At 44.1% G+C, this 18,033-nt stretch overlaps 1 protein-coding gene across 1 annotated transcript in view; it reads left to right on the top strand.

The window, feature by feature from the left end:
* Positions 1-16,837, top strand: part of IL17REL (interleukin 17 receptor E like) — a 108,211-nt gene extending 91,374 nt beyond the window's left edge. Inside the window, exons 15-18 of the mRNA XM_033959313.1 lie at positions 4,244-4,301; positions 9,423-9,542; positions 12,185-12,256; positions 16,108-16,837. Coding sequence (XP_033815204.1) covers positions 4,244-4,301; positions 9,423-9,542; positions 12,185-12,256; positions 16,108-16,169 — 312 coding nt within the window. The 3' untranslated portion in view covers positions 16,170-16,837. The remainder of the gene's footprint in view (positions 1-4,243; positions 4,302-9,422; positions 9,543-12,184; positions 12,257-16,107) is intronic.
* Positions 16,838-18,033: the final 1,196 nt, after the last annotated feature.

Here is an 18,033-nt window from a genome sequence, read left to right as displayed (position 1 = left end):
CCAACTACATCTATTTTATGAAGCTTTGAAAACTTTGTTTTTCTCGCAATATTTAAATGGCTTAACTACAATATCAATGAAATAATAACATTATAGCTCTTTTCTCTCATGTTCCTCTTCTTTGTATTCCAGTCTAAATTATATGTGAACTGAGTCAAGCTCTGCTGGGAGATGACCTGGTATATAAACTGAAGATTAGATTAGATTAGAATTATTATAATGTGTGAACCAGGTCCTCAGTACACACAACTTAATTGACAGGACATATCTGTTCCCCAAAGTTGTCAGCTGTGTTAACCCAAATCGTGTTAATAAGCGTGTAACATCCCAGGTCCTAGTATGCTCAGTGTAATAATTTAAATGATAGTGAAACTCACAGTCAAAAAATAATATCGGGTATGAAATAAAGTACTTCCCAGTGTACTCTGACAGCAATGAGTAATCGCTAGTGCTCACAATCAAGCTAGAGGTCCAACTTTCAAGAATTCTCCCCTGGATCACAGATAACAATTCATTTCAAGTGGATAAACACCCAACAGTAAATGCGAGAATAAAAGTACTTATCTCCAAATGCGTGAAATAAATGTCCTTAAATCATCCATCATTCATGCTGGAAAAATCAATGGCTCTACGGGAAATCCTTTTCGGAGGTATCAGTCTCCTTCTTTGGGACCAGAGAACCCTTCAGTAATCGGGCTGAGCAGGCAAGAGGAGCAAAGAAGTCGAGGGAGTCAAGATCACTTCCAGATGAAACCATGCCCCACCTTGGGCATGCTTAAGCATGGGTATGCAACTCCATAGATGCATTACAGAAGCCTTTTTTTTTTTGTTAATCTTTATTAATTTTTAAAACTCACAATAAGTGTAACATATAATACAACCATTTATACTTTAACATCACTTAATACATCATCAAATTCTAACTCGCATCAAATATCCCCCTCCCTTATACCCAACAGTTATTCATAAGCAAAAGAAATCATAAAATATTCGCACCCCACCATCCCACCCTGGACGTGTATGAACAAAAGGGAAAAAATTAATATTCTATGCAGTAATTTCAGTCTTTACAGTAGCTTGTTAATGGCTCCCAAATAACCTGAAATTTCTTAAAATTTCCCTGCTGCATGGCAATTATCCTTTCCATTTTGAATATGTGACACAAAGAGTTCCACCAAAAGCTATAATTCGGCCTAACCCAATTTTTCTAATTATTCGTAATCTGTTGTATGGCAACCCCTGTCATAATGAGTAGAAGCTTATTGTTATTAGAGGATATTTGACTTTTTGCCCTCATTGACATGCCAAACAATACGGTGTCATAGGATAATGCTACCGGATTATCTAACAAATTATTTATTTGACTCCATATTGATTTCCAAAAAGCAAGTATTAATAGACAATAGAATAACAAATGATCTAATGTCCCAGCTTCAAGATGACAGTGCCAGCATCTATTAGATCAGTGTTTTTCAACCTTTTTACACCCGTGGACCGGCAGAAATAAAAGAATTATTTTGTGGACCGGCAAACTACTAGGACAAAAATTTTAAAACCCTGTTTACGCCCCATCTCCGCGAGCTCGGTCCCCACAAACCATCTGATCCCATCTGCACAAGCCGCAGTTATGATTTTATATTGAATGTATTTTATTAAAGTATAAAAAGAAACAATATTCTAAACAATTGTGATTTTATAAATACAAATATACAGAGCACGGACCAACAAAAACCCTGTCTCCCCTCCCCTTCACATATATCCCCTCTACTATCAAGAAAACTGAACAAGCCAAGTTATTATAGAATGCTACATAGAAATATCATGCTAACAGAATACTGCAGTCCCCAGTTATGTCTCTAGCAGGAAATATATTTCAAATCTGATATATTCTAATGACAAAATAGAAATAAAATTATTTTTTTCTACCTTTTGTTGTCTCTGGTTTCTGCTTTCATCTTCTTTTCACTCTTTTCCTTCCAGCATCTGCCCGTTCCATCCAATGTCTGTCCTCTACCCCTTCCATATGTATCTGACTTCTTTCTATGCCCCTCTTCCCTGTCCATCCAGCTTGTTCCTCCTCTCTCCTTTTTACATCATTCATTCCAGCTTCACTGCCTTCTTCATTTTTATCTCTCCTACACCAGATCTAGCATCTTTATCCCTCTCTCATTTCTCTGCTGACCCCCTTTCCAGCATCAATGTCTCTCTACTTTCTCATTCCTCTCTCTCCCCTTTCCCTCATCTAATCTCTCCATTCCACCCTGATCCCCTTCCCCTCCTGTAATCTCCCTGCCAGCTGTTTCTTTCCTTTTTTCTTTCTCCCTTCCCTCCTTCCTTTTTTTCCTTCTCCCTTCCCTCCTCCCTCTATCCAACATTAACTCTCTTCCCATCCCTTTCCCTCCTCCCCTCCCAGCAGCATCTCTCCTTCTTCGCCCTTCCCTCCTTCCTCTATCCAACATTAACTCTCTTCCCATCCCTTTGCCTCCTCCCCTCCCAGCAACATCTCTCCTTCTTCTCCCTTCCCTCCTCCCTCTATCCAACATTAACTCTCTTCCCATCCCTTTCCCTCCTCCCCTTCCAGCTGCATCTCTCCTTCTTCTCCCTTCCCTCCTCCCTCTATCCAACATTAACTCTCTTCCCATCCCTTTCCGTCCTCCCCTCCCAACAGCATCTCTCCTTCTTCTCCCTTCCCTCCTCCCTCTATCCAACATTAACTCTCTTCCCATCCCTTTCCCTCCTCCCCTTCCAGCAGCATCTCTCCTTCTAACTCTCTCCAAGTCCAGTAACATCTCTCCCTTTATCCAGCAGCTTCCCTGCCTCCTACAGTGGCTGTCTCCCCTTCCAGCAGCTCTCAGTACTTGCCTGCAAGAAGTTGCCGGTAAATCACTGCCCTGGCAAATAGGAGAGCTGGTGGGAGGGGAGACAGCCACTGTGAAGGCTCCCCAGGATCTTGCTCGCACATGCTGACCATCTCCCTCCACCTGCACCTGAATCTGCAGCTCTCTCCGTTCTAATCGCAACTTCCCCGCGGCCCTCTTTAGCAACTCGGCAGGGGCGGTGATCAAGACAGGCTGCCGACATCGGGACCTTCACTCTCTGAGTCCCGCCTATTTTGTTTCAACTTCCTGTTTCCGAACAAGCGAGACTCACAGAGGGAAGACCCCGATGTCGGCAGCCTGTCTTGATCGCCTGAGGCTGGGAGGAACATTAGTCAGCAGGAACCGCAGTCGGGAGGAACCGCAGTCGGTAGGAAATTTAACTGCAGATTTGATCTCGCCGGCCCTGTGCGGACCGGCAGAAATTTTCTGCGGACCGGCACCGGTCCGTGGACCGGCGATTGAAGAACTGTGTATTAGATGACTCAGACACTTTAAAAAACAAAACAAAAAAACTTGTATCCCGATTGGCTGCCAGTTGTTGGTAGGATGCCAACCACTGCTTGCAATTGGGACACACGTTTCAAGAATCAGGTCCTTTGAGCATTCACAGTAACTGTGACGCTCTGACACATTGTTAATTGTATCATTTGTTATTTTGCTGTGTTGTAGCTCAACCATTTTTAAAGTGAAAAAAATCCCTAGGTCGTATCACTAAAATGTCTGTAACACCAACATAGTTTAAGATAATTAAATGTAATTTAATAGTAATACATAGGATGACTAAATAAATCCATAAAATCTCTCATTGAAAAAGTAGTTGATGGGAAAATGGCAAAAAAATTCCAAGAAATTACTTTTTTTTTGTCTCACCTTGTACAGTATATCAGTATTCTTGCATATTTGCTGAATAAATGCCAGTGCTTTCTTTATAGAATTACTCTGCTAGTTTGTACTTTCTTATTCTGAAAAGGGCAAAATAGCATGCATACTTTTGCAAATCTCCCTTATGTGCACTGTCTTCTTCCCCTAATCTAAACACAATCACGGGGATGTCTTCTTTTAATCCTTCAATATGAGTGCACACTGAGGAAGCCAGCACATGCTTCCAACTGGACAATTCAGGACAATTTCCATCCAAGCAAGTCAACCAGGGTAAATTACTGGTTACTCCGGTTTAAAGTTTTTGACAATTGTCCTCAAAGAGGTTTGTCTTTTTGATGCATAATTTTCCACCAACAGTAATAAATTGATATTGGAATAGTTTGTTATTCAAAGCAATGACCAAACTTTCCTCAATGCTGCCCCATAATAAATGAAGAAAATTGTAATGACCATATAGTGTGAATTCTTTTGTATTTGACTAGGGCTGGAGGACAGATGTAAACTATTCCGTCCCCGTTCAGATCTGTAATATCCCATGTTGTAAGTACTGAAATCAATCATTATAAATAATGTCTGGGTTCAGTTTTAAGTTTGGTGCAGATCTGTGTGCATATATGTGGTAGGGATATGAGTCGTTTTGAAATAGAAACGTGAAATGGACTTTGTTTCCTTTTGTGTGCATTATGTGCAAAATAATCCATTTACCTCCAAATTGTATAAATGGTACTCAAAACTGCATGTGCAAATTTGGGTGCACGTCCGACTTTTGCGTGCAGTTTAATAGAATAATCAGCCAGTTTTCAGCTATAATTGGGTAATAGCAATAAACCCCCTCTTCTACGAAACTGTGATAGCAGTTTTTAGCGCGGTGAGCTGCGCTGAATAGCCCGCGTTGCTCCCATCGCTCATAGAGTTCCTATGAGTGTTGGGAGCAGCGTGGGCCATTCAGCGCAGCTCACCACGCTAAAAATTGCTATCACAGTTTCGTAGAAGAGGGGGTTTATTGCTATTATCCAATTATAGCTGAAAACTGACTGATTATTCTGCAGTTAGAAAGGCCACTTTCTAACTGCAGCTTTGACAAAGGAGTCCTTTATTTGGTATCATCAAATATTCCTTTTTCAGTATTCTACAGGAAAGTTCCCTAAAACACGTGGAAGGCCATAATCAAAAGAAATGTCTGATTTGGACGTAGGGTGCTAGTTGCCCAAAGTTGGCACCAGTAAAATATCTATTCTTGAAAAGTATGTCTAAGCTATTCTATTTTTTGAAAATCGTCTCTCTGTATGTCCAGGCATTTGATCATCTAGACGTATATCTTTATATCACATTCTGAACCATAATTTGTCCAAGTCCCAAACACCCAGAACAAGACCTTTTGGACATGGGAGGGGCCAGTATTCTGATGGACCAGCCACCCATACATGGCAACAGAGCAGTGGGGCACCCTACAGGGCACTGCTGTGAACTTCACAAAAAGGGTGCCACATAAACGTCTTACCAGAACTCCCTTATAGGTTATGGTGAGCCCCCCAAAACACCCCCAAACCCACTATACCTACCTGTCTACAACCCCCATAGCCCTTATGGCTACAGGTGCCGCCCATATGGCAGTACAGTAGGGTTTTGGGTTGTTATTTTTTTTTTGGTGGGCACACATTTTCCACCATGAATGTAGTGGTTAGAGTGGCTTATGGGCTTGGGTCCTCCTCGCTATGTTTCACTAGCCCACCCCCCAGACTACTTAAGCCACCTTTGTGCAGCTCTACTAGGCTTTCCTATGCCAGGTGCTGATGTTCCGGAGGCAGGTATGTACGTTTTTATTCTGAACTTTATGGGGGTGTAACGGGGTCAGTGAACACGGGGAGAGTGTGTGTGTGGGTTTTTACTTTGTCTCTGCAGTGGTTATCTGGTCACTTTTGATACCTTTTGGGCACTTATACCTGTCTTTATATTGTCTAACTCACAACGTATACGTTTTGCCTAGGCGGTCTCGTCAAACATTCGATTATCCCTGCAGGACAACTAACCCCCTCTTTTACAAAGGTGCGCTAAGCTTTTTAGTGCGTGCTAAATAGTGCACACTAAACACGTGCTAAACGCTAATGCATGCATGTTATCCTATGGAAGTGTTAGCAGTTAGCACACACGTTGATTTAGCGCGCACTAAATCCATGCTAAAATGCTTAGTGTGCCTTTGTAAAAGAGGGCCTAAGTCTAGGTCGGCCCAAATTCCACCCACTCCTTCAAAAATGTCCCTTTCAGCTCTGGGATTCAAAGGCCTAAAATGTCCCAGGATAGGTCCAAAAAGTCGTTTCGATTATCTTTTAGATTGTCCAAGTGCCGACTTGGGTGGGTTTTCAGACATATGTAAGTTTTGATTATCAGCCCCGTAGAGTCAAATTCTATAAATGGAGCCTAGTGATGCCTAACTGAAATTCATGTGGAAGTTTTTTTTTTTTTTTTTTTTTTAATTGAGCTTAATCGGCATTTTTATTGAAAATGCCATTAAAACAATTAGAAAAACAATTAAAAAACCATTAATTAAAGTTCTGTGTGAATTTCAGTTAGGTGTAACTAGGCACTTGGTGACGCCTACACCTAGGCACCTAGCCTTGCCTAGCAACACCTAACTGAAAAGCAGGCATGGTTAGGAGTAGAGTATAGGCTTGTTTTGAGTTAGGCATGGCAAGGTGCCTACATTGTTGGTCAGAAAATCTCTTGCTTACATACAGATGTCTACATTGTAGGTGCTTAGTGGTGCCTAACAAATTTAGGTGCCACTAAGCGCAATTCTATAAATGGCACCTAGATTTGATTGACATGCAGTAGACGTCACTATTTCTAGGCACAGTGTAGGCGCCATTTATAAAATCTGATCCATAGATCCCAGTATTCAAAATGATTTAGCTGGTTAAATCTCTTGGTCAGGGCTAGCCACGCTGAATATCGTGGTTAGCGCCTAACTATAAACCAGCTGTGCTGGGGGCTGCTTAAGTCAATATTCAGCCCTTAAGCGATCAGGTTTATTACATAAATGGGACCTATTTCCCTACCCCCTTTTATTAATCTGTGCTGTTATGCAGCGTGAACTAAATGCTGAGCCACTTATTCTGTTCCTATGGGCAGCTTGACTTTTAGCTCGTGCTGCTTGGCAGAACAGCTTGATAAAGGGTATGTGTGTGGGGGTTATGTGGTAAATCCAAAATCCAAAATTTAGTCCCACTAATACAAATCCACTCAGGAAAAGGGTCAGTTAAACTCCAGTTATTACTCTAAATCAGAACCCCATATGGAAACCCCATATCATCACGACTGTGGGCTGTGTGTCCCGGTGTGCTATGTAACACCACTCTGCAGGCTACCATAGTGCTTTTTCTATTTTTTCTATATTTTTTGGAGTGCAGGGTTTGTTTGAAAGGTGGAGTTTTTTGCCAGATGAAGCTGAACTGAGGCTTTTCCTCCAGCTTTCTTTCTTTTTCCTTTTTCTGTTTCCTGCTATTATATGTTGTGTGATTGGCTCATGTGTGTGTGATTAAGGCCTGTTAGTGTTGCAGAGGGGGTGTTTGTTTCCATATGGGGTTCTGATTTAGACTAATAACTGGGGGTTATGTGGTAACCCATGTCCGCTTAAGTGCTTGATATCAACTTAAGCAGTTGGGACCTATTTTTATGCTCCGGCTCTTGGTACAATCCCTATTCCTAGGTCTTTTAGACCATTGCAACATTCTCTACCTCCCCTGCCCAGCAACAATGATAAAACAACTACAAACAATCCAAAACACAGCACTGAGATTTATCTATTCATTGAGGAAACACGACCACATCACAGAGGCCTACCTCAACTCACACTGGCTTCTAATTCCGGCAAGAATACTATTTAAATTCTACTGTCTACTATTTAAAACCATAAACAGCGACAGCCCAACCTAACTGAACAACTGCCTCATCCAAATTACATCAACTAGACACAGGAAAACCCACACTTCATTCACACACCCTCCAATCAAAGAAGTCAAACAGAAAAAACTATATGATGGCCTCCTAGCCACACAAGCAGCAAAACTTGACAACCAAATCTCCAATCTACTAATTATGACCCCAGACTACATAACATTCAGAAATGAAATAAAGACTCTACTTTTCAAGAAATTCATGCAAACGACTTAATACCCCTTGCTCCTTCCCAATACCTCATCTACTCTTTATCTCCTCTAGAAATTACCAGATATCTTCCTGTAAAACGTTTTTTGTAATTCAAGTTTCAAGTTTATTAGGATTTTATATACCGCCTATCAAGGTTATCTAAGCGGTTTTTTACAATCAGGTACTCAAGCATTTTCCCTCTCTGTCCCGGTGGGCTCACAATCTATCTAACGTACCTGGGGCTATGGAGGATTAAGTGACTTGCCCAGGGTCACAAGGAGCAGCGCGGGGTTTGAACCCACAACCCCAGGAAGCTGCGGCTGTAGATCCAACCACTGCGCCACACACTCCTCCTCTTTTGTAATCCGCCTTGAACCACAAGGCAAGGGCGGAATAGAAATCTCTAATGTAATGTAATATCGACTTAAGCAGCTATGATTTAGCTGGCTTAAAAATAACTGGATATTCAAAGCTGGAGACCATACAGGTCCTGGCTTTGAATATCTATGAATAACACTGTTGTTGATGAGCAAAATGCTCACTACCTGATGGTTGAATATTGACCCTATAAAGAATAACAGCTTTATGTTACTGCTTCAAAAAATGGTGACATTTTGGAAGAGAACAATGTAATATTTTGCCACGTGAAGATTAAGGAACAGTCATTATTTTTATTATCGGTGTACATTTTAGAGACAAATGGAAAAAGTCAAGTGTGATTTACACCTTCCTTCATATGATCAGTGGTATAGTCGGGGGTGGGGGGGGTGGACTGCCCCAGGTGCCATCTTGTGGGGGGCCAGCACTTCTCTTCCTCTCTGCCCCCTGCTTCTTCCCTTCTCTCCTCATCGCACGCATGTGCCTTCCTTTCCCTACCCCCTTGTACCTCTAGCTCTTTGCCGATGCGAGCACCAACTCTGACCTACTGCTCTCGCTGGCCTAGGTTCTTTCTATGATGTCACTTCCTGGTCATGGGACCAGGAAGTGACATCAGCAGGAGAATCAGGCCAGCGTGGGCAGCAAGTTGAAGATGCTGCTTGTGTCGGGGTAGTTAAAGAGATGTGGGGGAAGGAAAGGGTGTGTGTGTATGTGTGGGGGCATAGAAGAGGGTAGGAGGGGGCACCGCCGCCCTGGGCACATCCCACTCTTGCTATGCCACTGCATGCGATGCTATTGATTTACTGTTGAGAAACTCTTTTAAATTTTCAGTGGACATTGTCAATGTTTTTGAGGTCTTATGCTTAAATGATGGATACTTTTTTGTCACATATATTTAATTTTGAGGATATATTTTATATACGCTTACATTTTGTGCTTTTATGTTATAATGCTGTTTTATAATTATATAATTATTACAGATCATTGATGCTGATGGCAACAGGTGATCTATCAAATGAGATCAAATGTTTCTTGCCACCTGCAAAGAATGAAGCCATTTGCCACTTTCTATAGACCATACAGTTTGTATTCTGAAAATGCATGGAAGATCATAAATTCTAATAATATTTTTTCTAGCATTGGCATCGTTGGATCCTACGAGTGATAATGAGAAATGCTTGAAGGTGATCACATCGGTAGCCACATTTATGGTACTAGTGACTACGCTGGCTTTTATTGGACATCTAACATTAAGAGGTAGAGTGTCATGAAATTCATTAATAAATATCCAGTAGGTGAAAGTGGGATTAAATATAAATAAATAACAGATACTCCACTTTGTTAGCTAACAGGTCAGATCTAATGGAAGAAAAAGCCTCAGTTCTCATCTGGCAAAGCTTAAAGCTCAAACCACCTCCGCCCACATCATTGGCTCAAAAAACTTCCATTTAGAATGACCCTATGCCACTAAGGTTCTTATTAGGAACTGAAATTTTAAACAACAGTGCTAATTGATGTGTCGCTAGACTTTTATGATGTCCCACAAGCAGCCAACATTTCACGGGTGTTAACCGTTTCTTCAGGGCTCCCGGACTTTCATTTGCCTTTCACAATTCTGTCATTATAATTTAATAAAGGATGTTTCACTTCCATATCCCTAATCATGTAAAATATATCAAAGTTTCTAAAATGATGTTACTCACTGAGCTATTGCTTCTTCGATCTCACCAGCCTCCTACTCTGAAAGTGGCATCTCAGACTTACTTTAAAAGTGAGATAAGCCAATCAAATCTCTCCATGTCATCACTCGAGGGAAAGTTGGCCTCTCCTCATAGGTTGACTAACTCAGCTGCTGCAATTCTGGATTATGTCATCAGAAAAGCGGATAGATGTAAAAATTCTAAAACTAAGAGAACTTCCAATTAATAATAGTAATACCAGTCTATACATGTATTTAAACCTTTAGGTGTTACTAAATTCATAGATCCAGTGTTGCTCTTTACATTGGAGTTTCTTCTGGCCTTGGGCAAGTCACCTGACCCTCCATTGCCTCATCTTCAAACTTTGGATATAAGTCCACTAGGGTTAGGGAAAATATCTACTGCACCTGAATGTAACTCATTTTGACCTATATCTGAAAAAGGGCCAAATCCAAATAAAAACACAGCTTAGTAACTAGGGGGGGAAATTCTATAACCAGCGCCTAGATTTAAGTTTTGGTAGGCACCCTGCCGATGCCTAAATAATTGAAAAATGCAGTCAGAAGCGGCAGGGTTGAAGTGCCTACCAATGCCTAAATGAAAGGCTACCTAGCTGGAATCGCAGCTAGGTAGCCACTTTAGGCCATGTAACGCCAAAGTAGGTGTGGTCAATGCCGGAAATGGCATTAAGCGGGCTAAAATGGCTACCTAGCCATGAATCACGCCAAGATAGGTGGCTGAAATATATGCCTGGTAAACCCTGGCCTACAATTCAGCCACTTAGCTTAGCTGCTAGACTGAAGCAGCTGATCGTGGAAGTTGAATTCCCCCCCTCCCTTCAGCTGAGTGACAGGGACTCACAAAAGCTGCGATTCTGTAATTGGCACCAAAGTCAGATTGCCTATCAATCATTCTAGGGTGCCTGTTACAGAATCGTGGCTTTGGGGAGTCCCTACCATTCAGCTGATGGGAGAGGGGGAATTCCCCTGCCACAATTGGTTAAGTGACCATGGCAGGGAACCCTTGAACCCTCCCACACTGTCTGCAGCAGGAGGGATGCCCACTCCCTCCTGCTGGCATCCGACACAACAATCCCCGGCAAGAGAAATACTCCCTCCCTCCTGCTGGCACCCATGGGAGTGGCCTAAGGGATATGGCCAATCGGAGTCTTAGGCAACTCCCAGTGCATCCCAGAATGCATTGGGAAGGAGGCCTATGACTCCGGATGGCCCATGTGCCTAAAGCCTCTCCTATAGGAGGTGCCTTAGGCACCTGGGCCAATCAGGGCCTTAGGCCCCTCCCTGGTGCATCTCAGGATACACTGGGAAGGGGAAGGCCCGCCATTCAGAAGAGGTGGGCCTGTTGGCCAGAGGGAGTGGGCATTCCTCCGGCCAGTCTTCAAGATAAGGGTATGGGGTGGGTTTTGGGAAGGGGTAGGGTGTTCGGGGGTGCTGGAAGGAGGGATTGGGCATCCTTCCTTCCATGGACAGTGTGTGTGTGTGTGTGGGGGGGGGGGGGGGGGTTCAGGGGTTCCCTGCCACGGCTGCTCAGCCAATTACGGCAGGGGAATTTTCCCCTTCTCCCATCAGCTGAATGGCAGGGATTCCCCAAAGCCGCAAATCTGTAACCAGCATCCTAAAATGATTGACAGGTGATCAGCAGCTGCTTTTAAGGTGGCCACTGACTTGGGCACTGGTTACAGAATCCAGCCCTAGATCCTTAAGGTTTTTCAGCCATACTATTTTTTTATTTTACCCATATCTTGGTAATTAAGGTTGAGCGATCATTGTCTCACCATAGTGCCTTCAACCTTTTCATGGTGCAGTGCTGCAGCCCCCAGTACTTGCTCTTTCCTGTCAGTTCATCCTACAGATATTAGCTGAGACTGACCATAATTAGCTTCTATGATCTAATAAGTTCAGGTTCCCTGGTAATGCAGGCTCATTGTCTAAAATTTAGACTATTTTTTTTAAACTGAAATCTCTGTGTGTTTACTGGAAGCTGCTTACATAATAGTCCTTCCCATAATTTTGACTTAACACAAAAGCTAGGTTAGATTCATACAAATCCCAATGTGCAAAATCTACGCAGTGCAACAAGGCGATGACTGTTTCAAAGAGCAATGCATCTCAAGGCTAAGTACAACATCAGTTGGCTATTAGTTTTATGTACAATCTTTTCTTGGTTTTTTTTTTCTAGCACTTTACAGAAGAAAACTTGATCATAAAAGCTCTTTAAAAGCAAAAGTCCAGCACATATCATCAGGCCTGGGTAAGTGTAAAAATCATTGTGTTAAGGTGACACATCAAGTACCATTCTGAAATGCTGATGAGGACATTTGTCTTGACAAAGGGTTCTATGTGGGGTTTTCAGCTGTCTCCAATATTTTCCGGAACTTTCTTATGTAGACCTCCCCAAAAAAGCAGGATTGTATCTCCTGGCAGAAGAGCCTCCTTCCTGCAGGATCTCCTTCGGGTTCCTGTTCCTCTGTCTATTTTCCACATGTTGTTTGCTTACTTCCCTGCATTTTCTGTTTTTTCTTCCGCTGAAAAGTTGTTCTTGAGTAAATGTTATATTTTAGGGAAGAAGTGTATCTTGAACCATTGGCTGGCCGATGTTCCTCCCTCCTTCTGGTATTGGAGGAACAAACTACATGAGCTGATGTGTTGGGAGGCCCGGCTGGCTTGTTCCTCTCGCCGAAAGAGTAGTGACTTTATTCATACTTGGCTTCCCTACTTGGACAGTTTGCCACCGAGGAGTCGTAGTCGAATTGTGAATGGGTTGCAACTGTATTCTGCTCCACCTGTCTGACCTGGGATCCTTTCTGTTGGGGTTGGGGGGTGGAGGGGGTTTGGGGGGAAGGGGGGGTATGGGTCTGTGGGGGGGGTGTTTGGGTTTCTTCGTTCCCTGAGAGGACATCAGAGTCCAGTCCTCTTTGGGGGGGAGGTGCCCTCCTTTGACTTTTCTTGTAACTGTTACAATCCTTCTCTGTATTCTGTGGTTGTGAGTTGTTATTCTATTTACCAATAAAAAAAGTTTCATAATAATAATAAAGAAAGGCGGGAATGCAAAATAACATACGTAAGCCCAAAAATATAGATAAAATCTAAGGACAAAGGGAAAATTGTATTTAATCACTATGGACTCCTTTTACTAAGATGCGCTAGTGTTTTGGAGTGCACGCAGGAAATTGCCGTGTGCTATACCACGCGCTATGCTTCTAGAACTAACACCAGCTCAATGCTGGCATTAAGGTCGAGCGCGTACGGCAATGTGGCGCGCGCTATTCTGCGCGTTAAAGCCCTAACGCAGCTTAGTAAAAGGAGCCCTATATTTAAATTTAAAAATTCAATATAAAAACATATACCCCCTTTTTTACTAAGGTGTGCTAACCGATTAGTGCACCATAGTAAAAGAGGGCCATAGTGAATGTATATGCTCAGAAGGGGGTCACTACTTATATAGTATACTAGCACAATTTACAACATTAGGGCAATTATTGACTTCAGTCATTGCACTACCATAAAAGAAATAGCAATCCACTGAGCGCTGTAATGAATTTGCACATAATGGAGGTGACAGGCATGCAGATCTGTCTTTGCATATACAGTGGTGCCTCGCATAACGGACGCCTCGCACAGCGAACGCTGCGCACAACGAACTTTATGTCTTGATCCGTACAACGAACTTCGTTTCACACAACGAAGTCGCCCGAGCTGCATCCTTCCGCGCAGGCACTGCGCTTAACTGCCCTCTCTCCGCCTGGTTCCCTCTTGCCCCCCCGACTCCCCGACACGATCGGGGCAAAAAGGAGCCCAAGCCCTCTTGCCCCGCCGATTCCCCAACTCCCCACACAATATCGGGCCAGGAGGGAGCCCAAGTCCTCCTGGCCACGGCGACCCCCTAACCCCACCCTGCACTACATTACGGGCAGGAGGGATCCCAGGCCCTCCTGCCCTCGACGCAAACCCCCCCTCCCCCCAACGACCGCCCCCCCCCAAGAACCTCCGACCGCCCCCCCAGCCGACCCGCGACCCCCCTGGCCGACCCCCACGACACCCCCAACCCCCTTCCCCGTACCTTTCTGTAGTTGGCCGGACAGACGGGAGCCAAACCCGCCTGTCCGGCAGGCAGCCAACGACGGAATGAGGCCGGATTGGCCCATCCGTCCCAAAGCTCCGCCTACTGGTGGGGCCTAAGGCGCCTGGGCCAATCAGAATAGGCCCGGGAGCCTTAGGTCCCTCCTGGGGGCGGGGCCTGAGGCACATGGGCCCAACCCGACCATGTGCCTCAGGCCCTGCCCCCAGGAGGGACCTAAGGCTCCCGGGCCTATTCTGATTGGCCCAGGCGCCTTAGGCCCCACCAGTAGGCGGAGCTTTGGGACGGATGGGCCAATCCGGCCTCATTCCGTCGATGGCTGCCTGCCGGACAGGCGGGTTTGGCTCCCGTCTGTCCGGCCAACTACAGAAAGGTACGGGGAAGGGGGTTGGGGGTGTCGTGGGGGTCGGCCAGGGGGGTCGCGGGTCGGCTGGGGGGGCGGTCGGAGGTTCTTGGGGGGGGCGGTCGTTGGGGGGAGGGGGGGTTTGCGTCGAGGGCAGGAGGGCCTGGGATCCCTCCTGCCCGTAATGTAGTGCAGGGTGGGGTTAGGGGGTCGCCGTGGCCAGGAGGACTTGGGCTCCCTCCTGGCCCGATATTGTCGGGGAGTTGGGGAATCGGCGGGGCAAGGGGGCTTGGGCTCCCTTTTGCCCCGATCGTGTCGGGGAGTCGGGGGGGCAAGAGGGCTTGAGCTCCCTCTTGCCCCGATCGTGTCGGGGGTGCCAGGGACCACACGGAGTCACCCACCGTACCACCCGATTCGGGTAAGCGCAGGTATCGGTGGGTGGCTTATTTGCGGGGGGGGCGCCTTATTTTACATTTTTTTCTAAAAAGGGGGGGCTGTCTTATTTGATGGCCCTGCCTTATCATCGGGGAAACACGGTAGAAAAAAAAAAAAAATGAACAGTTAAGTCCCAGTTTTTGCCGCTGAGACTCTGCCCTCTCACTGTAAAATTAGACTCTACTTAGTCTGTCTTTAAATTTAAAAAATGTGTGTTGTTTTAAAAAACAATTATGTTTTTAGATGTATCTAAATAAAAATAATAACCAAAAATTTATCTTTTTTTATGTCATCTTAGCATATTTTATGCTACAGAACGAATTATTTTTTTTAACATGTATTGTTATGGGAAAACGCGTTTCACATAACGAACTTTTCGCATAACAAACTTGCTCCTGGAACGAATTAAGTTCGTTGTGTGAGGCACCACTGTACATTAAGGACATCCTGAAAACCTAACTGACTGGATAGGTTTGAGAACTACTGGTCTAGAATAGCAGAATTTTTGTTGCTCCCCCCTAAAAAAAAAAAAAAAAAAAAAAAGACAGCAGATTTGCCAATCACAGAGAGAGTGGAGCAGGCTAGAATCAGATGGAGTGACCGAGCTTGTACTGCCGCTCCACACCATTCTTTCTCCTCAGAGCTGGCACTGGAAACATATTCCCAACGAATGGTTGCAGGCCAGCACTTCCTGATGCCGATCTTGCACTTTGCAAGTTCAGGAGCAGGAAACGCTGGGTCATCATTCAGAGCTTTGGATGTACTCGGTGCTGGCATTCAGGAGGAGGAAGAGCAGTGGGGGATTGCAGCATAAGTTATCACTGTTCAGTAAACTTGATGGAGAAAGAAAGACAGAGCCAGATATTGGGGAAGATAGAAATCGCAGAACTGACCGAACCCATGTGCGCCGTTTGGAAGATGCCAGTAGGTACCCGAATGGCACCTAAGTTAAGTGTTTTAATTGATCGTTAATGGTGCTGTAATTGACTGCACCTTTAAAAACCAATTAAAAATTAAGAAAAAAAAGTTGGCGCGCAAGTTGCCTATAATAAAGGGCACCAGAATCGTGTCTACACAGATACTGAGGAAGGAGAAAGGGAAGAAGAGCTGGGGAGGGGGGATGGATGGATGCTAAGGAAGGGGAAACAGGCAGGGAGAAGGTACAGGTGAGAGACAGCAAACAAGCAAACATTGCCTCGGTGTTGAATTAAAAAAATGAATTTATTCTACCCTTTGCCATATTCAGCATCTTCAGTGGAGCAAAGAGTATCCATTCTGTATGTCAAAGGGGAGGAAGAGGGCCGCTGAGGTGATCTCGTCTGTTCGACACCATGCTCAGAATTTTCAGACCATGCCACATGTACCTGCCACATGGACCATGCCAAGGTGCTCTGCCGTGTCAGATGTACTCCATCAATAAATGCAGATGCAAGACCGATTTGGAAGAGGATATACAGTGATGGAAAAGAAAGTAAACAAGGAGTTATCTGAAGGACTTGGTGTACATATTACAACTTTTGTAGAAATATATCATCCCCTCCCCAACACACACTCATTTATTTGGTTGTCTTTCCTCATTTTAAGTAAATGGACTTTTGGTGAACTGGTTTCACTTTACCATTTCGTTGCTAGTTTGGTTAAAAAGTCAGCATGAAGTATAGGTACCATAACCACTGGTTCATATGGATGTTATTGCCACAAGGGTAGAAAATAGAAATCATTAAAAGAACCGAAACAAAAATCTGTTTTATTTTGTGTAGTTATGCTTTGGTTGAAGACGATATTTGCCAATGACTTGCCATTAAAAAAAATATAGAAAATTTAGGTCAATTGAAACGCATAGCTGCATATTGTGTTGCCATGTACCTAAGAAAGATATTTAGAGCTGGCTTTGCACTTTTTCTGCATTCTTCAATGTGCACATTTATGGACTGCTCATGTTCCTATATGGTTTCAAAGTGAAATTCCATGAACTGGTGCTTTTAGATTTTTTTTAGGGTGAGAACTGAATGTGAACCTACGGGCTCCAGTCGAGGGTTGGGAGGGTGGTGGTCACGGATGACCTATGTGATGGAGAAGTCGGTGAGAAATTTAGCACATGGAGAGGCTAAGGGCAGAAGGACAGAGAGGGAATTCATGTCTTAATTAGATATGCCACCTGGATACATTCCCCAACCCTCCAATGTGGTATAGCTGGGCTGCAAGCATTGAACAACAGAAAAAGCGTGATCATTCTTCAGGGAAACAGTTGAGAGAGTTCGGGAGCATCTGCAGTGTTTAAAGACACTGAGGAATTTGCTGGCAGTGGCAATGGAACAGAAAAGACAATTTGTCACATTTGAGTTAACTTACACCTATACATATTCCTCTGGATTGTATATATCAGGGGTCTCAAAGTCCCTCCTTGAGAGCCGCAATCCAGTCAGGTTTTCAGGATTTCCCCGATGAATAAGCATGAGATCTATGTGCATACACTGCTTTCAATGCATATTCATTGGGGAAATCCTGAAAACCTGACTGGACTGCGGCCCTCAAGGAGGGACTTTGAGATCCCTGGTATATATAATGCCCACAATTGCTCTCTCAAATTTGTGCATGTGCCCAAGTTGAATACCAAGCTGATAACTAGCAATGATTGGGAGCTATTGCATTTAATTGGCTCCAATTAGGATTTGCATATACATCTTGATAAGCGGCATTTTAGAAAGATCCATTCACAAACCTATTAACGTACCACAGAAAAGGGAACGTGGTCATAGGAGGGGTAGGGGCTGGTCAGTGATGCTCGCTAAAATGTGTTCAGTATGTAGAATTTGGGGGATCTACATTTAATATGCACTAGGATTTATACTAGGCTTTAGTGTAAATCCCCGTGCCCAAAATTGGGTGTGGATCCTGATGCTACACGCTATAACCAGTGCGCGGGTTGAAGCACTGTTTAGAGAATAGCAATATGCATAGATTTTTTTTTGGGGGGGGCATTCAAATTTGGGCACCATTTACTGAATCTAGTACATTATGGTCACTGGTAGGGTTGACAGATGTCCGGATTTTCCCGGACATGTCCTTTTCGAGGACATGTCTGGGGGTCTGAAAGGCTTTTCAAAACCCGGCACTTTATCCGGGTTTTGAAAAGCTTCTGGTCAAAATCACGTTGGGAAGGGGCATCCAC

This window comes from Geotrypetes seraphini, chromosome 9, assembly GCF_902459505.1.
Source record: "Geotrypetes seraphini chromosome 9, aGeoSer1.1, whole genome shotgun sequence".
Classification (NCBI taxonomy): domain Eukaryota; kingdom Metazoa; phylum Chordata; class Amphibia; order Gymnophiona; family Dermophiidae; genus Geotrypetes; species Geotrypetes seraphini.
This window is presented reverse-complemented; position numbering and strand designations above follow the sequence as displayed.